At 38.8% G+C, this 20476-nt stretch overlaps 1 protein-coding gene across 3 annotated transcripts in view; it reads right to left on the bottom strand.

The window, feature by feature from the left end:
• BAIAP2 (BAR/IMD domain containing adaptor protein 2) overlaps positions 1–20476 on the bottom strand; it is a 175499-nt gene that overhangs the window by 102158 nt on the left and 52865 nt on the right. For all 3 annotated transcript variants that reach the window (XM_039346168.1, XM_039346177.1, XM_039346186.1), the window contains exon 3: positions 16173–16259. In XM_039346168.1, coding sequence (XP_039202102.1) covers positions 16173–16259 — 87 coding nt within the window. The remainder of the gene's footprint in view (positions 1–16172; positions 16260–20476) is intronic.

Below are 20476 nucleotides of genomic sequence, written 5' to 3'. Positions count from 1 at the left end.
CAAGAAAGTCCAGTTCCCTTTTGGAAAAGCATCTTTGGGACTTTGAGAAAATGTTTTGATGACACAAACACCTGTAATGTGAAAATGAATCTGATACAGATGCTACGGTAAATTGACAAGAATCAGCAAAGCAAGAGGTAGAATGAATCTCACACTGGATTTTTGGCACTATAGAGTTTGGGGCTACAGCTCTGTTCAAAACTATGGCTAAACTACTAAGATCAGGAATGACAGAATGTAATACAGCAAAATGCTTTTGTCAGGAATGGTACAGTTTTATTAATGTTGCAATCTGAAATAGATATATTCTGCTTTACCAACAAATTCCTAAGGTCCCTTTAAGCAGCATTTATTTAGCTGACTAAATGATCTTTATTAGAGAAACCAAAATTTAAAACAATAGATTTATTGAGTGTTGCATGCACTATATTTTGCTTAATGTTTTTCATTATTAATTCATTGTTGGTACTTGTAAACCACATGACTCCCTAAGGTCTCTGAGCAGCACAGGAAAATCACACACCATAACCTCAAAAGAGATGTTCTGGGGAATCTGGAATATCCCCTCCCCCCCCCCCACACACAGTTAAGGTATTACTCAACTATGAGTTCAGGTTATTCTGGTCCTCCCACCCCCGCCAATCAACATTATTTTTCCTGGAAAGTATTCACACTTCTTTCCATTCCATTTCTGGCAAACAATAAGTTTAGGAATCATGGTAAATTCTAAAGTAACAGAATCGATGGCTATCTTCAGATTCAAGGAAATTTTCTGAATCTTTTTACAATCCTGTTGGCGCTGCAGGCGTTCAGTGCATCTCTTAAAAAAAAAAAAAACAATCCTGGATTTTGAGGCTGCGCAACTCCAGAAATATTTTGAACAGTTTACAATTTTAGAAGAATAATTTAAAAAGTAAATAAAAATAAAAAGGGAAATGACCACCCAGACAAACTTGCATGAATAACAAGGTTGCAGAAAGATAAAAGAGGGAGTTCACCCCAAGTCCTGCACTTATGGTGATGCTTGTTACTGGTGAGATACAGTGAGTTTTTGCTAATGTTTGGGCTTGATTAATCAGAAGAGTCTCTATTAAGTGATAAATTATCAATGCGCAGAGGAGCCCATGTGGATTCATTTGTATAGATACACAAGCATAAATCTATAGAAATAAAGGTATAGATATACCTTTGCATTGCAATCGGTGTTATTTATTTATTAAATTTGTATGCTGTCCCTCTCACTGTAACAGCAACTCTGGGTGGTTTACAGAAGGGGTCTCCAATCCCCATGCTGCAGTCTGTTTGAAACCAGGCTGTGTGAGCAATGGGCAAGCTTGTGCATGAAGCTCCACTCGCGTGAGCAGAGGGCACCTGAGTGAAGGGCGCATGTGCTCGCACGTGAAGCTCCACTCGCTTGAGGGGAGGGTGCTCACGCACGAAGCTCCATTGGCATGAATGGAGCTTCATATGCAAGCGCTCTCTGCTCATGCGAGTGCAGCTTTGCGCATGAGTACAAGCACCCTCTGCTCAAGCATGAAACTCCATTTGCACCCCCACACATACACACACACGCCAGATTGGCAAGCTGGAAAGGTGGGCAACACTGGCTTACAGAATAAAAAAAACAATTAAAAATAAGAAAGATTAAATAAAGACTAAAAAAACAAGAGGACAGGAGAGATGAGAAGGGGGGGGATCTTCTCTCTACCTTGTTAGCCATCCTCAGCAGTGAGCATCCCTACCAGGGACCCATATCAACAGGCAGAGCCAGGTTGTAAGACTCTTCTGGAAGGCCAGGAGTGTGGGGACTAACCTCACCTCCGAGGGGAGAATATTCCAAAGGACATCAGGCATCTAAATGTCTATTTGATATGCTGTAATAAAAAGGGGAGAAGGCTGCCTAGGAACACAGTTTGAAATCACCGTGGTTGAGGAAAGCACTGCTGCTACTTGCATATCTTTCTGACGTTAGATTCAAGTATAGGCTCTTTTGTCTCAACTCAGTTCAAAATTTGCACATATGACTTGGTAACAGATACAACATATAGGAACTGACAAGCTTTTGTTCCTTCTAAGACTAATTACAGTAGTGGCCAAAATTGTAGAAACCGTTTGGGAAAAATGTATTTTTGAGGTTTGATGGCTAATAACACTACTTTTTGAGGGGAGTAATACCATAAAATTATATATCAATGGAAAGATAATTTAATCAAGAATGTAATGCAACATAGTTTGTTCAATTATCTGTACTGTATTCTATGAAGAGCTATAGCCAAATGACCAGAAAAAGGAAGCACAACTTGCTTAGGTTGATTTCAGATACTGTAGCTTTTCTTCATCTGATTGTAGCCAATGAGCATGAGTGTTTAGAGAGCCAATCAGGTGTCATCTTGTTTTGGCAATGAGCCAAACAGATCACAGTAGAATTCAGTTATTGATGTCCTGTACTGAAGCTGAGAGGAGAACATTTGTCAGTGTGTTATGTGATCGCTATCAAGTTGGTTGGGTTTTTTTGTGTTCTTTCATTTAGTGAGCTTGTAAAACATAATAAAATTAAAGTAATGGTGCAAAGAGTTGAGTGGTTGCCCAGAAAGCGATGTAAAATAGTATTATTAAGTGAACAAGGCTATAGTTATAAAAAAAATTGGAAGAAAAATTGGTGGAAACTTAACCAAAGGTGGCATTTCTACTGTACACTTTTCCCAAAAGGTTTCCATAATTTTGCCCACTACTGTAGGTGTTCTGGTACCAAAGCAGTACTGAGAAATGTCAGCCATTGTTGACTTTTGCATGTGTTTGGTTTTTGATGGCATTAATCCTGCTGCCTTTCCTAATGTCTCTTTTGTTCTGAGAAGGGCTACAGCTGAGAAGCCAAAAAGACATGAAATCTGCTTGGATGTTCCTCGTATTCCTTCCTTATGACTGTATCTTCCATGTGCCACAGTACAGTACTCTTTTCTGTTGCAACACTCTGCCCAACAGAACTTCACCACTGATAATACAACTTCTGTGGCTTTCCACATGTTTGCCATTATAGCAATACAGGCAGTCCTCAACCTACGATCACAATTGAGCCCAAAATTTATATTTGCTAAATGAGAAATTTGTTAAGTGAGTTTTGCCCCATTTTACAACTTTTCTTGCCACTTTTGTTAAGTGAATCACTGCAGTTGTTGAATTAGTAACAGGGTTGTTAAGTGAATCTGGCTTACCCATTGAGTTTGCTTGTCAGAAGGTCATAAAAGGGGATCACATGATCCCTGGACACTACAACCATCATAAATACGAACCACTTGTCAAGCATCCAAGTGTAAATCATATGACCATGGGGATGCTGCAACGGTCATAAGTGTAAAAAATGGTCATGTCACTCAACGAACTGTTGTAAGTCAAAGACTACCTGTATAACCACATCAATGGTAAGCATAGAAGATTTGCCTCACGAATTCAAAAGTCTCGCTAAATCGATTTATGACTGGAGCTAGTCGTCTATGGTAGAGTTTGTAACATCTCAGAAAGAGAGAAATAGAGGAAGCATTTTTGCTTGAATTGCTCCAGCTTTGTGCCAACATATTTCAAGGTTTTAAGCCAACCATAGCCACACACCTTCTGTTAGGTTCTTTAATCTTTCTCTGTGGTTGCTATTTTCCTTGTAGCAGACATTTCTGCAGTAATGTCTAGGGGTTCCCACCGGATCAGCAGTATAACCACAGTCAGCCTATGAATTATTTATCTTTATTACTAGTAATGTCTCTTCTTGAGATTAAATGGCAAGGGAGAATGATTTTTGTCTTCTGAATCTTCATGTGGAAAGACCAAAAAGGGAAAGTTTGGAAATATCAATCTTTTAAGGTTCTACAAAGAAAAAAAAAATCTCTTGAACCAAGATTCCATAAGTAATCCATCAGACTGCATTAAGGTCTTGGATTTATTTTGGATATGTCAGAGCTTCGCCCAATTCTTGTCACAGCTATTTTCCCTGAGGGTTAATCTCAATTATAGATGAGCCTAGTTACTGTCGCTTTGTTTATTGTTTACCGTCACTCCTGAAATCTAAACCTTTCTTTGGGATTCCCATCCGTATTTTCCTTTTCTTTCATGCTTTTTCTAATAAAACGCTAGACTAAATAGATGTTTTTGGTGTTTGAAAATGATAAGCTAGTAACATGCTTCAGATGACCTAGACCTTTACATTTTGTCTACTAGCTGCTGGGCTTAAATAGGCCCTGCATTTTATTTTTTATTTATTTTTATTTTAGAAAGGGGAAAGCATTTCCCTATATTTATTCTTGCTCCCATCTCTCTAGTTCAGGGGTGTCAAACTCAATTTCATTGAGGGCTGCATCAGCATTGCGGTTGTCCTCAGGGGGCCGGGTGGGTGTGGCCAGGGTGGGTGTGGCCTGCTGGGTGGGCATGGCTGGAGTGGGTGTGGCCTACTGGGTGGGCATGGCCAGCTCTATATCATTTACATCAAGGGTGCCTGTGGGGGCCTAGGCAGGAGTGGGACAGATCTGAGGGTCTCTGGCAGAAGGGGGTGGGACCAGGGCAAGCACCAAGGCATGGTCCACTGGAAGAGCCTCACTGTTCCTCTCAGGCCACTTCCAGGCGATGGTGCATTTCTTCATTCCACACAAAGGGTGACATGTCCCCAGCGCTTCGCGGGCCACATGAAACCACGTTGCAGGCCGCATCCGGCCCCCGGGCCTTGTGTTTGACATGTCTGCTCTAGTTCCTTGGGGGTGGAAGTGGCTGGTAACAGCAAGTAGCAGGAAAGCATTCATTGCTTCATTGAGTAAAGCAGGCCCCTCAAATAAATGCGACACTGGAATCCCTAGAATGGAGACTTCAAGAAGCAATTTACAACAGCAGCACAAATTAATGTTAGTTCCCCCCCCCCGCAGACTGGACTTGAAACAGCTTTGCTTGCACCCAAGACTCTAGGGCAGAGGTTCCCAACCTTTTGGGCACCAGGGACTGGTTCCATGGAGAGAGGGTTTCCCATGGACTGGAGGTTGTGTGGTTTTGTGTGCTGCCTTTATCTCACAGATGGGGCTTTGCTTTTTTGGGCAGACTGGTTGCTTGCATGCCACAGCCAGGTACTGGTTCCGGTACTGGGGACCCCTGCTCTAGGAACTTCTGAAAATAGATTTTATTTTTCGCTACTCAGAAGCTATTCAGAAAGAATTCCAACAGTTGCTAAGTATCAAATGTACATTCTATTTATCAATATTCAAATATCTTGCATCTTTTTCTCCTGCCCACTTTACATTGTAAGGTAGAGAAGCAGTTTCCTCTAGGGCAGGGGACGGAGTTTCATTTATTCCTTGTTTTGGCCATGTCCTGCTGCAGTATACATTTACTTTTAACCATGACAGAACTAACTTTCACTTGAGACTTCGTGGCTCTCTCATCTACAATATCTTGCTTCGTGGTGGAAGAGCATTTTGACTGGCTGACACAGCAGGAAGAAGATGCTTTCAGTGCGTGCCAATATTCTATTTGAAATGCTGGATCTGCTGCTGTTCTCAGAGGTACTAAAATGGTGTTTCCCAATCTTGGCAACTTCCCTATGCCTTCAGCACCTAGAATTCCCTAGCCAGCATGGATGCTGCTGAGATTTCTGGGAATTGAAGTCCACTCACCTGAAAGTGATCAAGCTATGGCCAGAAAATAATTACATGTAGTCTTACCATTGTTTGTTAAATGACCGTTCGAAGTTGCAATGGCACTGAAAAAAAATGACTTGTGACAGTTGTTCACATTTACAACTACTACAGCATCCCCATGGTCATGTGATCAAAATTTGGATGCTTGGCAATTGACTCATATTTATGATGGCTGCAGGGTCCCGAGATCATGTAATCAGCTTTTGTGACCTTCTGACAAGCAAAGTCAATAGGGAAGCCAGATTCACTTAAAAACCATGTCACTAGCTTAACAACTACAGTGATTCACTCTTTCTTTCCCAGCAAGAAAGGTTATAAAATGGGGCACTTAACTCACTTAACAGCTGTCTTGCTTAGCAACAGAAATTTTGAGCTAAATTGTGGTCATAAGTGGAGGACTATCTGTACTAGGTTTTGGGTTTTTTTTGGAGAATCCACTAAATAGGTTGCTCTAAGGCAGGAGTGTCAAGCTGCCGGCCCACGGGCCGAATGCATCATAGCGAAACCACACCCACCCCATTGCCAGCAATGGCAAAACAGTTGCGATACATCGTGACACGTCACGTGACGTTGCAAGTTTGACACACACACACTCCCCCCGCTCTAAGGGCTCTTACAGCACAGCAGTGGACAAGTGATCACCCTAGTATAGTGGTTCTCAACGTTTGTGTGACGGCGACCCCTGTCACACAAACGTTCTGCGCATGCGTGGTGCCGCACGCATGGGGGCGGAGCCGCGCATGCGTGCCACGCACGCGCGGCGGTTCCCTCATGCGTGGCGCGCATGCGCGGCGCCACCCCCATGCGCACTCCATGCACGGCGGCACCCCCGTGCACGGCGCGCATGCGCGGCGGCGCCCCCTGAGGGGAGAAAATGGCAGATCGCCTTCTTTGGCGACCCCCGAAAAATGGTCGATCGACCCCAAATGGGGTCGCGACCCATAGGTTGAGAACCGCTGCCCTAGTACAACACAGAAGTAGTGGAAGCAGTGGTGACCATCTCGAGTGGGTAAATATGATTTACTCTCTCCTTGCCTCAAGGACTGGCTAGCCATACTTTATATATGCTGGCTCCCCTTGACCAAGATGATCCACTGTTTTTCCTGAGATCTCTGTTGTCACTCTAAGCTAGGAGCATAAATCAAACAATCAGGCTTTGCAATCGTAATCAGCCCAGTCAAAAAACATGGATGACCCTAGCTTGTTATATATCTGTTGTTATAGTAACTCCCTTACATAGAAGATGACCTTTCTACATGTTTATCATCGCCACATCCTTCTGCTAACACAGATACCTTAAACAAGTACAAATCCAATTAAGGGATGTATTAATCACCCCAGAGGATTCAAAAGGAGCAATTCCAAAAGGTTTTCAATCTGGGTCAAAGGCAATGCCTTTTAAGAGGAAGTAGTTCCAATATACAGTTTGCACTCACAAAGAAAAACTCGCAGCACAAACTACTGCACACATCTAACACAAAAACTGCCAGAAAGCAAGCTCTGTGGAACAACCAATTACCTCCAATGCCACAGAGTGGCATTTTTACAGGACTGATCCACAGTGATGACACATCTTCCGTACCTTCACTCCTTGCAATTTAGTCAAAAATGTACAAACTGGAAAACATCCTGTCCACAAAGCCAATCTGTCTAAATTCTGTAGGAGAATTTCAACATTCAGTAGGAAAGGAATCAGTATGAGTATCTGGAATGGATTAACTTGCAACAGACCTTCAGTATAAAATGCCATTCTGAGCTTAGCTTCCTGCAAAACAAAGTTTTCACACATGACTTTTTTTTTCAGTCTATGCTAGTTTGGAAAATGCCTCCAAGCTTCTATCTAGCTTGAGTCAAGAATATAACTTTGCTCAGGATACTGATAGTATACTGAAAGGAAGATTCTACATTTTTAGCAAGTAGCAAATGAACCAGTGACCCTCTCCCCCATTTTCCTACCATATAAGTTACTTCTCCAAGCTTATCTCTTCCGGCACTGACCATTAAGTTATATCTAGGAGAACCCAAGTCTTTCCAACAATTAATCAATGGAAAGGCTTACCTCTGAAAGTCTAAAGTCATTTCATTATTCATATTACTTTCAATACCAATGAGTACTCATTTCTGCAGTTCAGTATAGGTTAGATACCAATATGTCTCAGTTTTGAGAATCGGGCGCCTCTAGATATATTCCAGATCAGCCTGTCCATAAAGTATGGCCCAAAAAAGTGAAGAGGGCAATCCTGGTGGAGTAATCAAAGCTCCAGCTGTTTTTTATGTGCACTGTGTATGTGCAATGCATACACACACTAGGCAGAGCTTCCAATGCACCATCACAGCTATCATTTTGACTTTTTATAAAATAAAATGCACAGATATTCCAGTCATGTTACTTAATCTGTTTTGGCAACTTTTATGTCTAAATCAAATCCATGCTATTTCGTACCACGAGGAAAAATATAACACTGTATGAACAAGAACAAGGAAGGGGAAGATTCCATTTGCATGCCTAGAGCTAATAAAGGAGGATATTGGTAGCTCAGGGCTGACATGAGGGGTCCTTGGTGCTCTCTGAGCCTGGTTGTTTTCTTGCAAATGTTTCATTACCCAAACTAGGTACTCATACTGATGACGTTACCTAGTTTGGGATAATGAAACATCTGCAAGAAGGCTCAGAGAGCACGAAGGACCCCTCAAGCTTAGAGCATCATACAATGATATTATATACAGCTTTAATTAATTTCAGCTAGTCAAATATAACTCACTGCTTCGTTCTTGACAACAATCCTGTTTTGATTTCATATTTCTACCAATAAAATGTCTCTTGAGAATCATCTTTTTTTTTCTCCCCTGTTCTTAACCTAAATATTCACCAGAACATTTACAAAGGTTTAAGAATGGCTTCTTTCTTCCCCTTTTTTCAAATTAATTATTTTCTTTATACACCTGAATTCCCCACCATCACAATAAATATGTATTTATATGAAATGGAAATGAGAAATGTCCTTTGGATGTCATTTCTGAATAGAGTGCCAGGTTTACAGTGAGGTTAGCATGTCCCTGAATTAGCAAGAAGAAGAAGAGAGTAGGAATGTAGCTTTACAGGAGCTATATAAAATGAACAAGATTGGCTTATAGATGGAGATTATCTGTTGAAAATGTAGCTAGCAGAACAAATCTTCAGGAAGACAAATCTGACATTTGTTTGATTCAGGTGTTTTCTCTATTCTTCTGCCTGTGTAACAGTAACTGGCAAGCTGCCAATGACTATTAGGTGAAACAACTAGAAGTAAAAGAATGATAAAGTTATACCTGTGACTCACCTCTCAAAACTTTCTGAAGACTTTCAGTAAAAAGTTCCACCAATTTACATGCAAGCATTTGCATGGGAATATTTGTTTCTACTTTCTGCTGTCCTCTCTACATTTTTAAGAAATATAATTTAGCAATTGAAATTTATGACTTTGATTAGTGGAAATGATGGAAGTTGCACAAGCTGTTTGATCACTGCAAATATGCAAACAATGAAGTATACTCAAAAATTTAAACTTCCAAAAATTCATAATAAAATCATTGCCTTAAGTAACTAAAGATTTTTCTATTTATAAAAGACTAAAAACAACCCTGCTAGTTAAAAATATACTACAGAAGGGAGATATAAAATTGTTCACACTAAACCAAAGTTTAGCTTCCTTCTCTCTAAAGTATATAAAATATAAATGGAATGGAGGAAATGGTGATGAACCCAAGATGCATTAACAAAATAGGAAATCTACATTTTAGAAAAGCAGCATAACAATTTATTCATACATATAGTTTTTCTTACAAAATTTTGAATTAAAAATGGCCCCTTACCCTACCATTTTTTTTTTTTAAAGAAAGTGATTCAAGAATAGTGAACCAGAGAAAAATTTGAGGAGTAAAGCAAAGATGACAGGAGACTTAAGAGCTATTCCTCTTTTCCAGGGGAACTGATAACTGGTAAATTTACTTAAAAGTCCAGTGAAGCTCATCCAGAAGATACTCCTTAATTTAACAGACTTACATCCACTCAATATACTGGAATTCACAAGCTCTAAGAATTTCAGTGTTAAAGAAAATGTATGCAAACAACAAACAAAGCAAATACATCCAAAAGAATGAGAAAATGCAACACAAATCCACTGCTAGTTTCTCAAGTTCTAGTAGTAGGTATGTCCTGTAGTCAAAACAGGATGCTCCATTTCTCTGAGGATTAGCTGAAGCTAATGGAGAGAGCCCTGCATTCTCTCTCTGATTTCTTCAAGGCAGAAAAAGCAGTACACTTAAATGCTTTGCCCACTGAAGAAAGTATAAAAAGACACAGAACTGGCATTTTTCTCCACAGGGTGTTTTTAAAACAGATAAAAGGCTCCTCAGAGGCCAGTTGGCAAAAAAAATTAAAAAGAAAACATTTCACTCTGCTGCTCTTCAGGAAATGTCATGTATCTGCACATGGCAGCAATTGAACCCAAATGAGTTGTTGACTTGGGACAAAAGGGAATACCACCGTGTGTATATCGAATTAGCAAAGCGTCTGGAAAGACTTTTTGCAGTTCTAACAGCTTGCAGTTCAGGATGATTCCCAAAATACTCCTGATACTGGAGCATTTATTGGGGCCAGAAGACTGCATTATGACTTTCACTGTACCAATCATACAGTCTAGCAAATTTATTTAGAAGAATGATGTGGAAAGGGATTTAGAAACTGAGCATCAAGGAAAGATTAAATGTGGGTCGTTGCTTGATGGGGATTAAAAAACTGCAGAGATTTCAGGGAAACCCAAGCAAACTCTCCATATATTGGCAAGAATTTACTGAAACACTGATATATATGCTGAAATGTCTGGCTTTTCAGAGCATGTATGAAGTCTTGTATGATATTACCATGTTTTCATATACAATAGAGCAGTGGTTCTCAACTTGTGGTCCGCAGCCCCCTGGAGGGCCACGATGTTGTCACAGGGGGTCCACAAAGGCTTGAAGAAATTTTATGATTTAAATCTTAAGTTAGATCCTGATGGTCTGTGGTCATATCACGGCCACAAAAAGTATTTAAAGGGGTTCTGTGGTTAAAAAAAAAAAGGTTGGGAACCACTGCAGTAGAGTTTTCAAGAGAAAAAGATGGTAGGGATATAACAAAATTCTTTATCCCTAAGTCTTTTTCCTGAATTATGCCCATGGTTCAAAATCTATGTGTTATACCAGTTGACATCATAGTTATGTAAAAATGCTGCCACATCTACAGCACAAAGAATATTATGCCAATGTTTGGGCACCATGGAGGATGTTCCAGTTCTTTCCTAGGACTGCTATTGCTAAAAGATGAGCAACCTTTTTGCTATCATGGGTTGTATTCCCACTTGAAGAGGGGAGAAGACCCAAAATCAAAAGAGGAAGGAGAAATCATAAAATGGATATCCATATCTATGTTGGTAGTTTCTCTTTCTTTCCTTTCCTGGTACTAGCTTCCTTTTTGCCAAACAGCAGGTGTCAAAGAAAGGCAATATAAAGTATCTCTTATCTGAAACAATTTCCTAAGCAAGGGTGCTTGAATGAGGCCAAGAGGTACAAACAATTAGGTTAAGTGGAGTTTGCAACACTGAAGGCCAGAACATTAATTCCAAGTATTCCCAATTTGAATGAAGAATAGAAAGTATACAGTATCTAAAATATCCTCCATGGCACTCAGACATAAAATGTACTTTCTTTGACAGAACAATCCACTCAAGATTCACAAGAAAATCCTGATTGACTTAATTTACATTCTAAGAAAATTAAATAAGTTCTTTAGGAAGTTAATGAAGAACTCAGACTTTTTTCTTCTAAACATGCAGAAAATGGAGTATTTACAAAGAATGATTAGATTATATATTTATATTGGCACTCCTAGGGCAGAGCATTCATCTTACAACTGCTTCATAGTTTGCCAGAGATTTTGCGTTAAATTACATTAAAATTCTGATTAGAGTGTATTACTGCATTGTTGTTGTTTTGAATAGAGTTGGCATTTCTTTTGTTAACTATTCACTGATATGGAACTATTGAACCAAGGCTTAATTGAAGAAGTACCATCTGCTACTGTGAAGTTTCAAACAAATAAGGATATTTATGAAATAATTGGGACTGAATACAGACACCATATCAATCCAACAAGATGTTCCAACTGGCAAATCGTAGTTTATGATCAGCTAGCAAATCAGAATCAACATCTTTTTAATAACTATCTCAAAATATAGTTAATGCTGTATGTGACTTGGCATAGTAGTTGAACTAAATTATTTATTCTGCCTTAGGAAGAATACATCTTGAAGAAATTCAAAATTATTTGGATTCTGGAGAGCCTGGAGTCTGAGACTCCTCCTGAACACACAGCTCCTGCTGGAAAAGGAAGCTTCTATATGTTGAATTCGAAAGTTTAACTTGAAGGCCTCAATTAATGTTTTTAAAAAGCTCTTATCAAGGATAGTTGTATCACCTTTATTGAATATTAGCTCCTTCATTAACACATTGCCTATGGTCCTGAGCTGGACCTCTGGATTATCAACTGTTTTACTGTTCTTCTCCAGGTAAATTACATTACATTTCTTGTTAATACACAAAACTATTTTATAACAGTATACAATTTTGAAAGCAAAAATAATGTAGCTTTAATGTAAACATTACAAATGCTATTTTCTTCCTAGAAATATATATATATATATATGAAATATATTAAAGCTATCAAAGATCTACACTGACTTTACAATCATTCACACGAGATGTGCGAACTGTTCTTGACAACTTCATGGAGACAAGGGCCTGCACAGAGATGACTCACATCTAGAACACGTGGAAGCAGCTTATTAATCTCTTCTCTAGCCTTTGTCAAATGTTCTACAGCTATATAAAGATGAAAAAGAAGCATCATTCACTCATGAAAAATGGAAAATAATTCAGTTTGTCTCTCAACCCTTTGCCTAAGGTAATACATATATGGCTAATTACATAGCTGGTTAAAGTTTTAAATTCCTCAAAATCTCTTCCCTAGCCTTTTTCAAATGTTCTATGAATATATAAAGATCAGAAAAATCTATAACGTACTCATTCAAAATGGGGGACTAATCAGTTTTTCTCTTAACTCTTTGCCCAAGGTAATATTTTTAAATTTTTAAGTTCAGCCAAATTCTTCTAAAACAAGCTGCTCCCTTAAAAAATACTGCCTTCTTTGCCTCTTAAACCAATATTGTTTTCGGCAGTTCACAAATTAAAGCAGCACTCTTGTATCAACTGCTCTTTAGTGCTTTGTTTACCATCTACTGGAACAATTACTAACATCATGCTGGGCTAGTGAAAACAGCAAATAGATGCACTAAAAGGCTGGGACACAGGCAGCAGAATGACTTGCCCCAATTTGAAATACACCCACATTATATGCAGCTGCTATTAAGATCACTTACACTGCTGAGTTCAATAGAGTTACGCTGCCTTAGACCTGCTCTTTACTTCCCAAAGTGTAATTCAAGGTTATGTTATGATTTAGTACAGAGGTCCCCAACCTTTTCGGCACCAGGGACCGGTTCCGTGGAGAGAGGTTTTTCCGCGGATCAGAGGGTGCGTGGTTTTGTGCTGCCTGTGTCTCACAGATGGGGCTTTGCTTTTTTGTGTGGACTGGTTGCTGGCATGCTGTGGCCCGGTACTGGTTTTAGCTGATTAAAAAACACTCAGATCCAAGCAGAGCTGGACTCTAGCTGGGCAGTTCCAATGGAAATGACAGGATGTTTTTTTTTGGGGGGGGGGAAGTAATCTGGGATCAATCTGAGATTGTGAGTACCATGGAAATGGATAAAGGTCTCTATAGTGTCAGCTCTGCCACTTCTCAGTCAGATTCATATTTCTGGTGTTTAGTCAAGACCTCTCACAGGTGGTAAGAGGTTAGGATTGAGCGGCAATTTACATCTCTCTAAATAAATAGTTGGGGGCCCATCACTTCTGAAAGAAGCTGTGTTGTGCCCATTGTTCAAAAAGTCTTCTCTCAACCTGGCTATTCTTGATAATTTTGGATGGCTCTCTAATTTCCCTTTCTAGAAAAGGTTGTAGAGGAAGTGACTGCAACTTTAGGAGGCTCCAGAGGAATGGGATTAACTGGATCTTGGTAAGGAGGTTTGTGGATGACCTTTAGAGAGACTGGGATTAGGAGGGTGCAACCCTTTTGGTCCTCCTTGATCTCTCAATGGGTCCATGGTATCTTGTTGAACCAACTTTATGAGATTGGAATGGGGGTTTTTCCTATTCTTCAGTGATTTTCCTTCTTCCCAAGGAGTTAGTTCTGTTTGGTAGTTGTGGGGGGGAGGGGAAATGAGAGATCTGCTCAGAGGTCTCTACCTCACAGATTGTCTTAAGGCAGTCTATTCTCTCCATTCCTCTTTAACATCTACCTGAACCTGTTGATGGAGGGTATCTATCAGCACAGAATAGGGTATCTTTGGTATACTGATGATATTTAGTCACATCTGTTGGCACACATAATTTCTGGTACCTATTTACACAACAATAACTAGAAAAGATGTTTGTTTGTTTGTAAATTTATTTGCCACTCATCTTGTATCCAACAATGATCTTGTTGATCTCTTGCAACGTACAAGTCATTTGCAATCTTTTCTTCTCCTGATAATAGCTATATGGTTGTACTAAAGTAAAAGTAAAGGTTTCCCTGTCCACTCTTGTCTGACCCTAGGGTGAGGTGCTCATCTCTGTTTCTTGGCGGAGGAACCATTATTGTCCGAGGATGCTTCCATGATCATGTGGCCTGCACGGGTATACACCAAAGGCGCATGGAACACTTTTACTTTCCCACCAAAGTGGTACCTATTAATCTACTCACATTTGCATGTTTTCAAACTGCTAGGTGGGCGGGAGCTGGGGCAGGAATGGGAGCTCACCCTGTTGCACAGCACTCGGGTCTTGAACCTGGGCTGTCAGCTTTCCAACTGTCAAGTTCAGTGTCTTTAAATGCTGAGCCATTGCACCCCCTTTATAAACTGTATTATTTATTTATCGCAATAACACTTAGACTTATATACCGCTTATATACCACTCTAAGCGGTTTACAGAGTCTGCCTATGGCCCCCAATAATCTGGGTCCTCATTTTATCGACCTCGGAAGGATGGAAGGCTGAGTCAACCTTGAGCTGGTGAGGGTCAAACTCCTGGCAGTCAGCAGAATTAACCTGCAATACTGCATTTTAACCACTGTGCCACCACGGCTCTTATAAACTGCATGGCTTGCCTTGCACTTAGCACAACGTAAGAACCTACAATAACACATGAAGCTCAGGAGAAGCTACCACTGGCTACAGACATTGTGTTCTCTTCATTTAGATGACTCAGAAACTGCAACTATTGTAATGCAAAATGGAGCAGTCCCTATATTGATTGGAACACCTGATAATGTCACGAAACACCAATACTGAAGGATCTGCTTTGATTGCCTAATTTGTTTCCAGGTGCAGTTCACAATGCTGGTAACCACCTTGAAAGTTCTATACAGGTTAAAGTCTGGCTACTTATGGCACTATTAGATAAAGTAAAATCTGTCCTCCCACTCCCAATTTTAATATTCAGGAAGTTCTAAAAACCATGGCTTTTTAAATATGCAATTTGAAGCAGTTGTATGCTTTACTATACTTACTGAAACAGTAGTAGGTGGAAGTAATTGTATGTAATGAATATTTTGTAGTTCAGTGATATTTGACACTATGGTTTTACATTTGTTTTCTATAATTTATTGAATATCTTGATACATTTTTATCATTGTATTGATATATATTTGTACACTGCCAAACTAAAGCAAGCTCCTTACATCATTAAAGATGTAGTTTGGAACTGAGTTGACTCTCTTCCTTCCAATCAAACTATCTGAAACTCTGCTGTCTCTTATTCCTCTGAAATGCATTTCCTCCCTCCTGGGAACCAGACTACATTCCACTACACCATGCACCGATCAGTTTTTTTGGCACCTGCAATGGTATAGCACAACAACAATAAAGTGTACCTTTTGTACCTTTGGGTTATTTTTCACTCCTAATGACTGCAGATTACTTTCTGAATAAGGCATGCATTGTGATTTAATTGAACTTTAAATTTCAAGAGCCAGTTTGGTCTAGTACAGGAGTAGGCAACCTTGGCTCTTTTATGACTCGTGGTTCTGGGAGTTGAAGTCCACGAGTCATAAAAGAGCCAAGGTTGCCTACCCCTGGTCTAGTATTTAAGACACCAGGCTACAAAGCAGGAGACAGTGAGTTCTAGTCCCGCCTTAGACTTGAAAGTCAGCTGGGTGATTTGAGGCTAGTCAGTCTCTCAGCCCAATCCACCTCACAGGATGGTTGTTGTGGAAAAATAGGAGGAGGGAATATTAGATATGCTCTCCACCTTCAGTTGTTTATAAAAATAATAAATAAATAAATTTCATACCTGCAATTTACACTAACATCATTTATATACTTGACTTACCTAATTCTTTAGATCCTTGACTTTCACTGGCCAATTCTCCCATTTTAACCAGGGCATCAAAGTATCCTTTTGCAGCGTATGTCACACCTAGATAGTAAAAAGTATACAATTAAAACATTATACCCATATTTATTTTAACTCAAATTCTCAAAATATCTCACAAAAAAGTTGTTATAGCATCTGTTTGATTATTTTCATTCATAGTAACACTATAACCATTTATAATAATTATAACATTGATCAAATTAACTATATTAAAACTTTTACTATTAATACTATTTTATTTTGCAGAAATTAGCCATTATCACTATTTGATCCTAGGAAGAAATCAAAATGGCATCTTTAAAATTACTAGTAGGTGCTATTATAGCATTAACAGCTTTCACTGTCTAGATGTTAGGATTATAGAAAACATCCCATATAAATTAAATACAGGGAATTAGGAGAACGCTAAAATTTGCAAAAATTTCAATCCAATTCCACATTATTACAGGTAGTCCTCAACTTACGACCACAATTGAGCCCAAAACTTCTGTTGGTAAGCAAGAGAGTTGTTAAGTGAGTTTTGCCTCACTTAACATTTTACGACCTTTCTTGCCACAGTTGCTAAGTGACTCACTGCAGATGTTAAGTTAGTAACACAGTTGTTAAGTGAATCTAGCTTCCCCATTGACTTTGCTTGTCAGAAGTTGATAAAAGATAATCACATGACCCCAGGCCAGCACAACCATCATAAATCATGCCAGTTGCCAAACATCTGAATTTTGATCATGTGACCAGGGGGATGCTGCAACGGTTGTAAGTGTGAAAAACGTATGCCCCTTTTTGCAGTGCCTTTCTAACTTCGAACGGACACTAAACATCACGGACTACCGGTATTCCATCAGTCTTCCTTAACCTGGCCCTCTAGAAGGCATGTGAATTTCAGCTTCCCAAGGGCCACAGCAATGCCATGCGGCATGGCATCTAGGCTGGGAAGTGCTAAAATATAAAATGTATCGTACCTTTTATCATCAGGCCACCCCCCCCCCAAACTTTGTTAAGTATTTGAAATTTAGTCAAAGTCAGATAACGGGAAGCTACCAACCTTGATGGATTTGTCTGGATTGCTTAAGCTTTTGGAATCTAGGTATACAGCCTGAATTTACCTTTTCCAAGACAGCTCAATAAAGCATACACGTCCTTGATATTACCTTAAGAAGGCTCTAAAACTATTATTAAGATGTATTTATATATCTGAAGATGGTAGAGGACAGGAGGACCTGGAGGAGCGTTGTCCATGGGGTCGCGATGGGTCGGGCACGACTTCGCAATTAACAACAACAACAAATTTATATATTTAGTGTATGGCATATTATTAAGAAACTAACTAGTATGTGCTTTCATATGCAGTTCATAGATTTAAGGTGGTTTGTTGAAATTCTAACTGGGCACACATCATTTTAATCAGATAAGCAGAGAACTCCTCATAGTCACAAGAATCCCAAGAGTATGTTGCATAGGCTTTGTCACCTAAGTTGTGACAATTCGTCAAAATAGGTTTGTCTCTTATATTATGTTGTTCTTGCAAATGCTGTCTATTTAAAATGCTTGCATTTCAAGAGGACCCAGATCAGAAAATGAAAGGGGGAGGGGGAAAAGATTGCCATTTATTATTATAGATTTATGATGAAAATGTGTAATTCAAAGCTCGAATCAGATGAACCAGAGTGGAAGCATCAATTCTCATTAAGATATCTTAATGTATTTCTCTTACCACTATATCTAGAATAAATATGGACCAAGCATGAAAGAAGTTATTCAGTATTTCTGAAATATAGTTTTGTTAAATGAGTTTAATATAGTCACATCCCTCTTCTATAATACAGGACATTAATTGATTCCTCTTTTATTTTTAAAGCATAGTTACTGGTTCCTTTTAAAAAAAAAACCTGAACTCTAAAAGCCCATTTATTCTCCAATAAATGTCTTGGGCTCTGCAGCTATAATATAAAATATACAGTATATTTGCATATAAGGACTCCAGTTACCATTTGGTTCAAAACTATGTGAAAGTAAGCCAAAGTTCAACAATTCTTTAAATTGTTTATTCTTTTTCTTTAATAAATATAAACCCCTTAAAATTGTACTTTTCCACATTTCTCAGATGAACAAGGAGAAGAGGTTTACTTGTCATTCCTCTGTGCCTAGTTCTTTTACTACCACTTCTCCAGAAGGGTTGGGATTTCAACAGACTGAATTCCCAGACATTACAGTTCATTGTTGGCCCTATATTTAATTTATACCTCCTGCCTATTCCATAATAGTTACCATAACTAAATTGCCCATAATAATATCAGCCCTTTATTATATTGCATCTTAAAATCTAAAACATAATTTGACATAATAAATCTTTTTGCATTTGTTAGAAAGGTGACAATTCTAAAACTTCAGCAATAATTATATTAACCAATATCTGGATGTGCACTTAATTGTGGGAAAGATAGTGGTGTAGATTACTTCTTGGCCTTTTGCCTAAAAGCAAATAATGTTATGGGATAAATGTAGATAATGCAATTTTAAAAAATCATTCTGAAAAATCTGAATTGCAAAGTAACTGATTTATCATGAATACAGTAAATACAGAGAACACTTATAAATATTCATTTTAACCTTGTTTAATAAATGTTTTCCATGCAAGAATACAAGGAAGTTGTATTGAAATGTTGGATTTTAAATTAGTTGCACTGTTGTAAATCATGCTATGTCTTTTACTTCTGCTGATTTTGGTCATAGAACTCTTGTATATGTAAGTACACAATTGTACTACTCAACTGTAAAGCCTTCACAAACATTCATATTTTATACATGCATACATACATAGAATGGGAATGCATATCAAAGGTGAGGAGTCTATGATCAACAGCAAGGGATGCTGGGAAATGCAATTTAGTAACATCTGGGGGCCATAGATTCCCGTCCTTGTCCATTTATTGTTTATGCTTACTATGTTCATATAGATAATCCTCAACTTATGACCACAATTGGAATTTCAGTTGTAAGTCAAGGCACTCATGTGACTGAACCTATTTTTTTTTCTATTTTTACAGCAGTTGTTAAACAAATCACACAGTTGTAAGTCGAATAACACGATCATTAAGCAAATCCATTCTCCTCAATGGGCATGGGTTTTTTTTACCAGAATCTGTCAAAAAACATCACAAATTGTGGTCACATAACCGCAAAACACTGCAACTGGTAGTAAATGCAAACCGGTTGCCAAGAGCCCAAAATGCAGTTGTGTGACTGTGGTGTGGGCAGACAGTGGTGCAATGTTTTATGACAGCCAGAAGTGTTTTATGGGCCATGACCCTCCTCCCTTTCTGGGGCTGTTGTAACTTCAAATGGTCATTAAACGACTGATCATAAGTCAAGGACTACTTGTACCGATCTAAAGCAATGTGGAAAACGTACATTATTCTTGTAAAATTGTCTATTCCATGGAATATGAATCAATTCATTATGATGAGGAGTCCTTGGTGCTCTCTGATCTTGTTTCTGCACAGATAATGTTATCTAGTTTGAGTAATGAAACATCTGGAAGAAAGCAACTAAGCTCAGATAATAGCAAAGATCCCTGATTTCAACCCTGAGCTACAAATATGCTCCTTTATTATGATGAGCTAAAAAAAGCATTATATGTTAAAATGTCATGAAAACAGGGCTGCATAATTTCATGCATTTTTATGATAGAATAACATCTTATGTAAATTTTCTTTCTGGCAAAAAGATCGCACCAATACATATTTTAACTCAAAGCTTCAATACTTCAGCTTGTTTTGAAGACTGCAGTTCAGTCTCTGAATACACTGAATAGGAAAGTGCAGATTCTGAACGTATATGGAGTCTCTTGCTATGAGAAAGCCCAGATCTGTCTGCACCATAGAAAATGTAGACTTTTAGCAGGTACCAGTTGTAGTCCCAGCACCTCAAGTAGCCACTGGAAAACAGTTCAAAGATATGCTAAGTAGCTGGCTCACAAAGATGAGGAGCAGCTGGTTCTAACAGATTTCTCTAAATCAGAAGATCCAGTATTCACACTGGTTTGACTCTGCTGGCTCCAGATTAGCAAAGCAGTGGGACAAGACTATATAACCTCTTTTTATTTATTCAACCTTTGTGCTGCATATATATTGAGGGAAGATGGATTGGAAGAAAAGGAGAGTGGTTTTACAGTTGATGAAAGAAACATCAATAATCTTTGCTATGCTGATGACATTAATATGATAGCTAAAAATGCAAATAATTTGCAAGCTCTCCTAATG

The sequence above is a fragment of the Crotalus tigris genome, unplaced genomic scaffold (assembly GCF_016545835.1).
Source record: "Crotalus tigris isolate CLP2741 ecotype Arizona unplaced genomic scaffold, ASM1654583v1 scf7180000017551.9496454, whole genome shotgun sequence".
NCBI lineage: Eukaryota > Metazoa > Chordata > Lepidosauria > Squamata > Viperidae > Crotalus > Crotalus tigris.
This window is presented reverse-complemented; position numbering and strand designations above follow the sequence as displayed.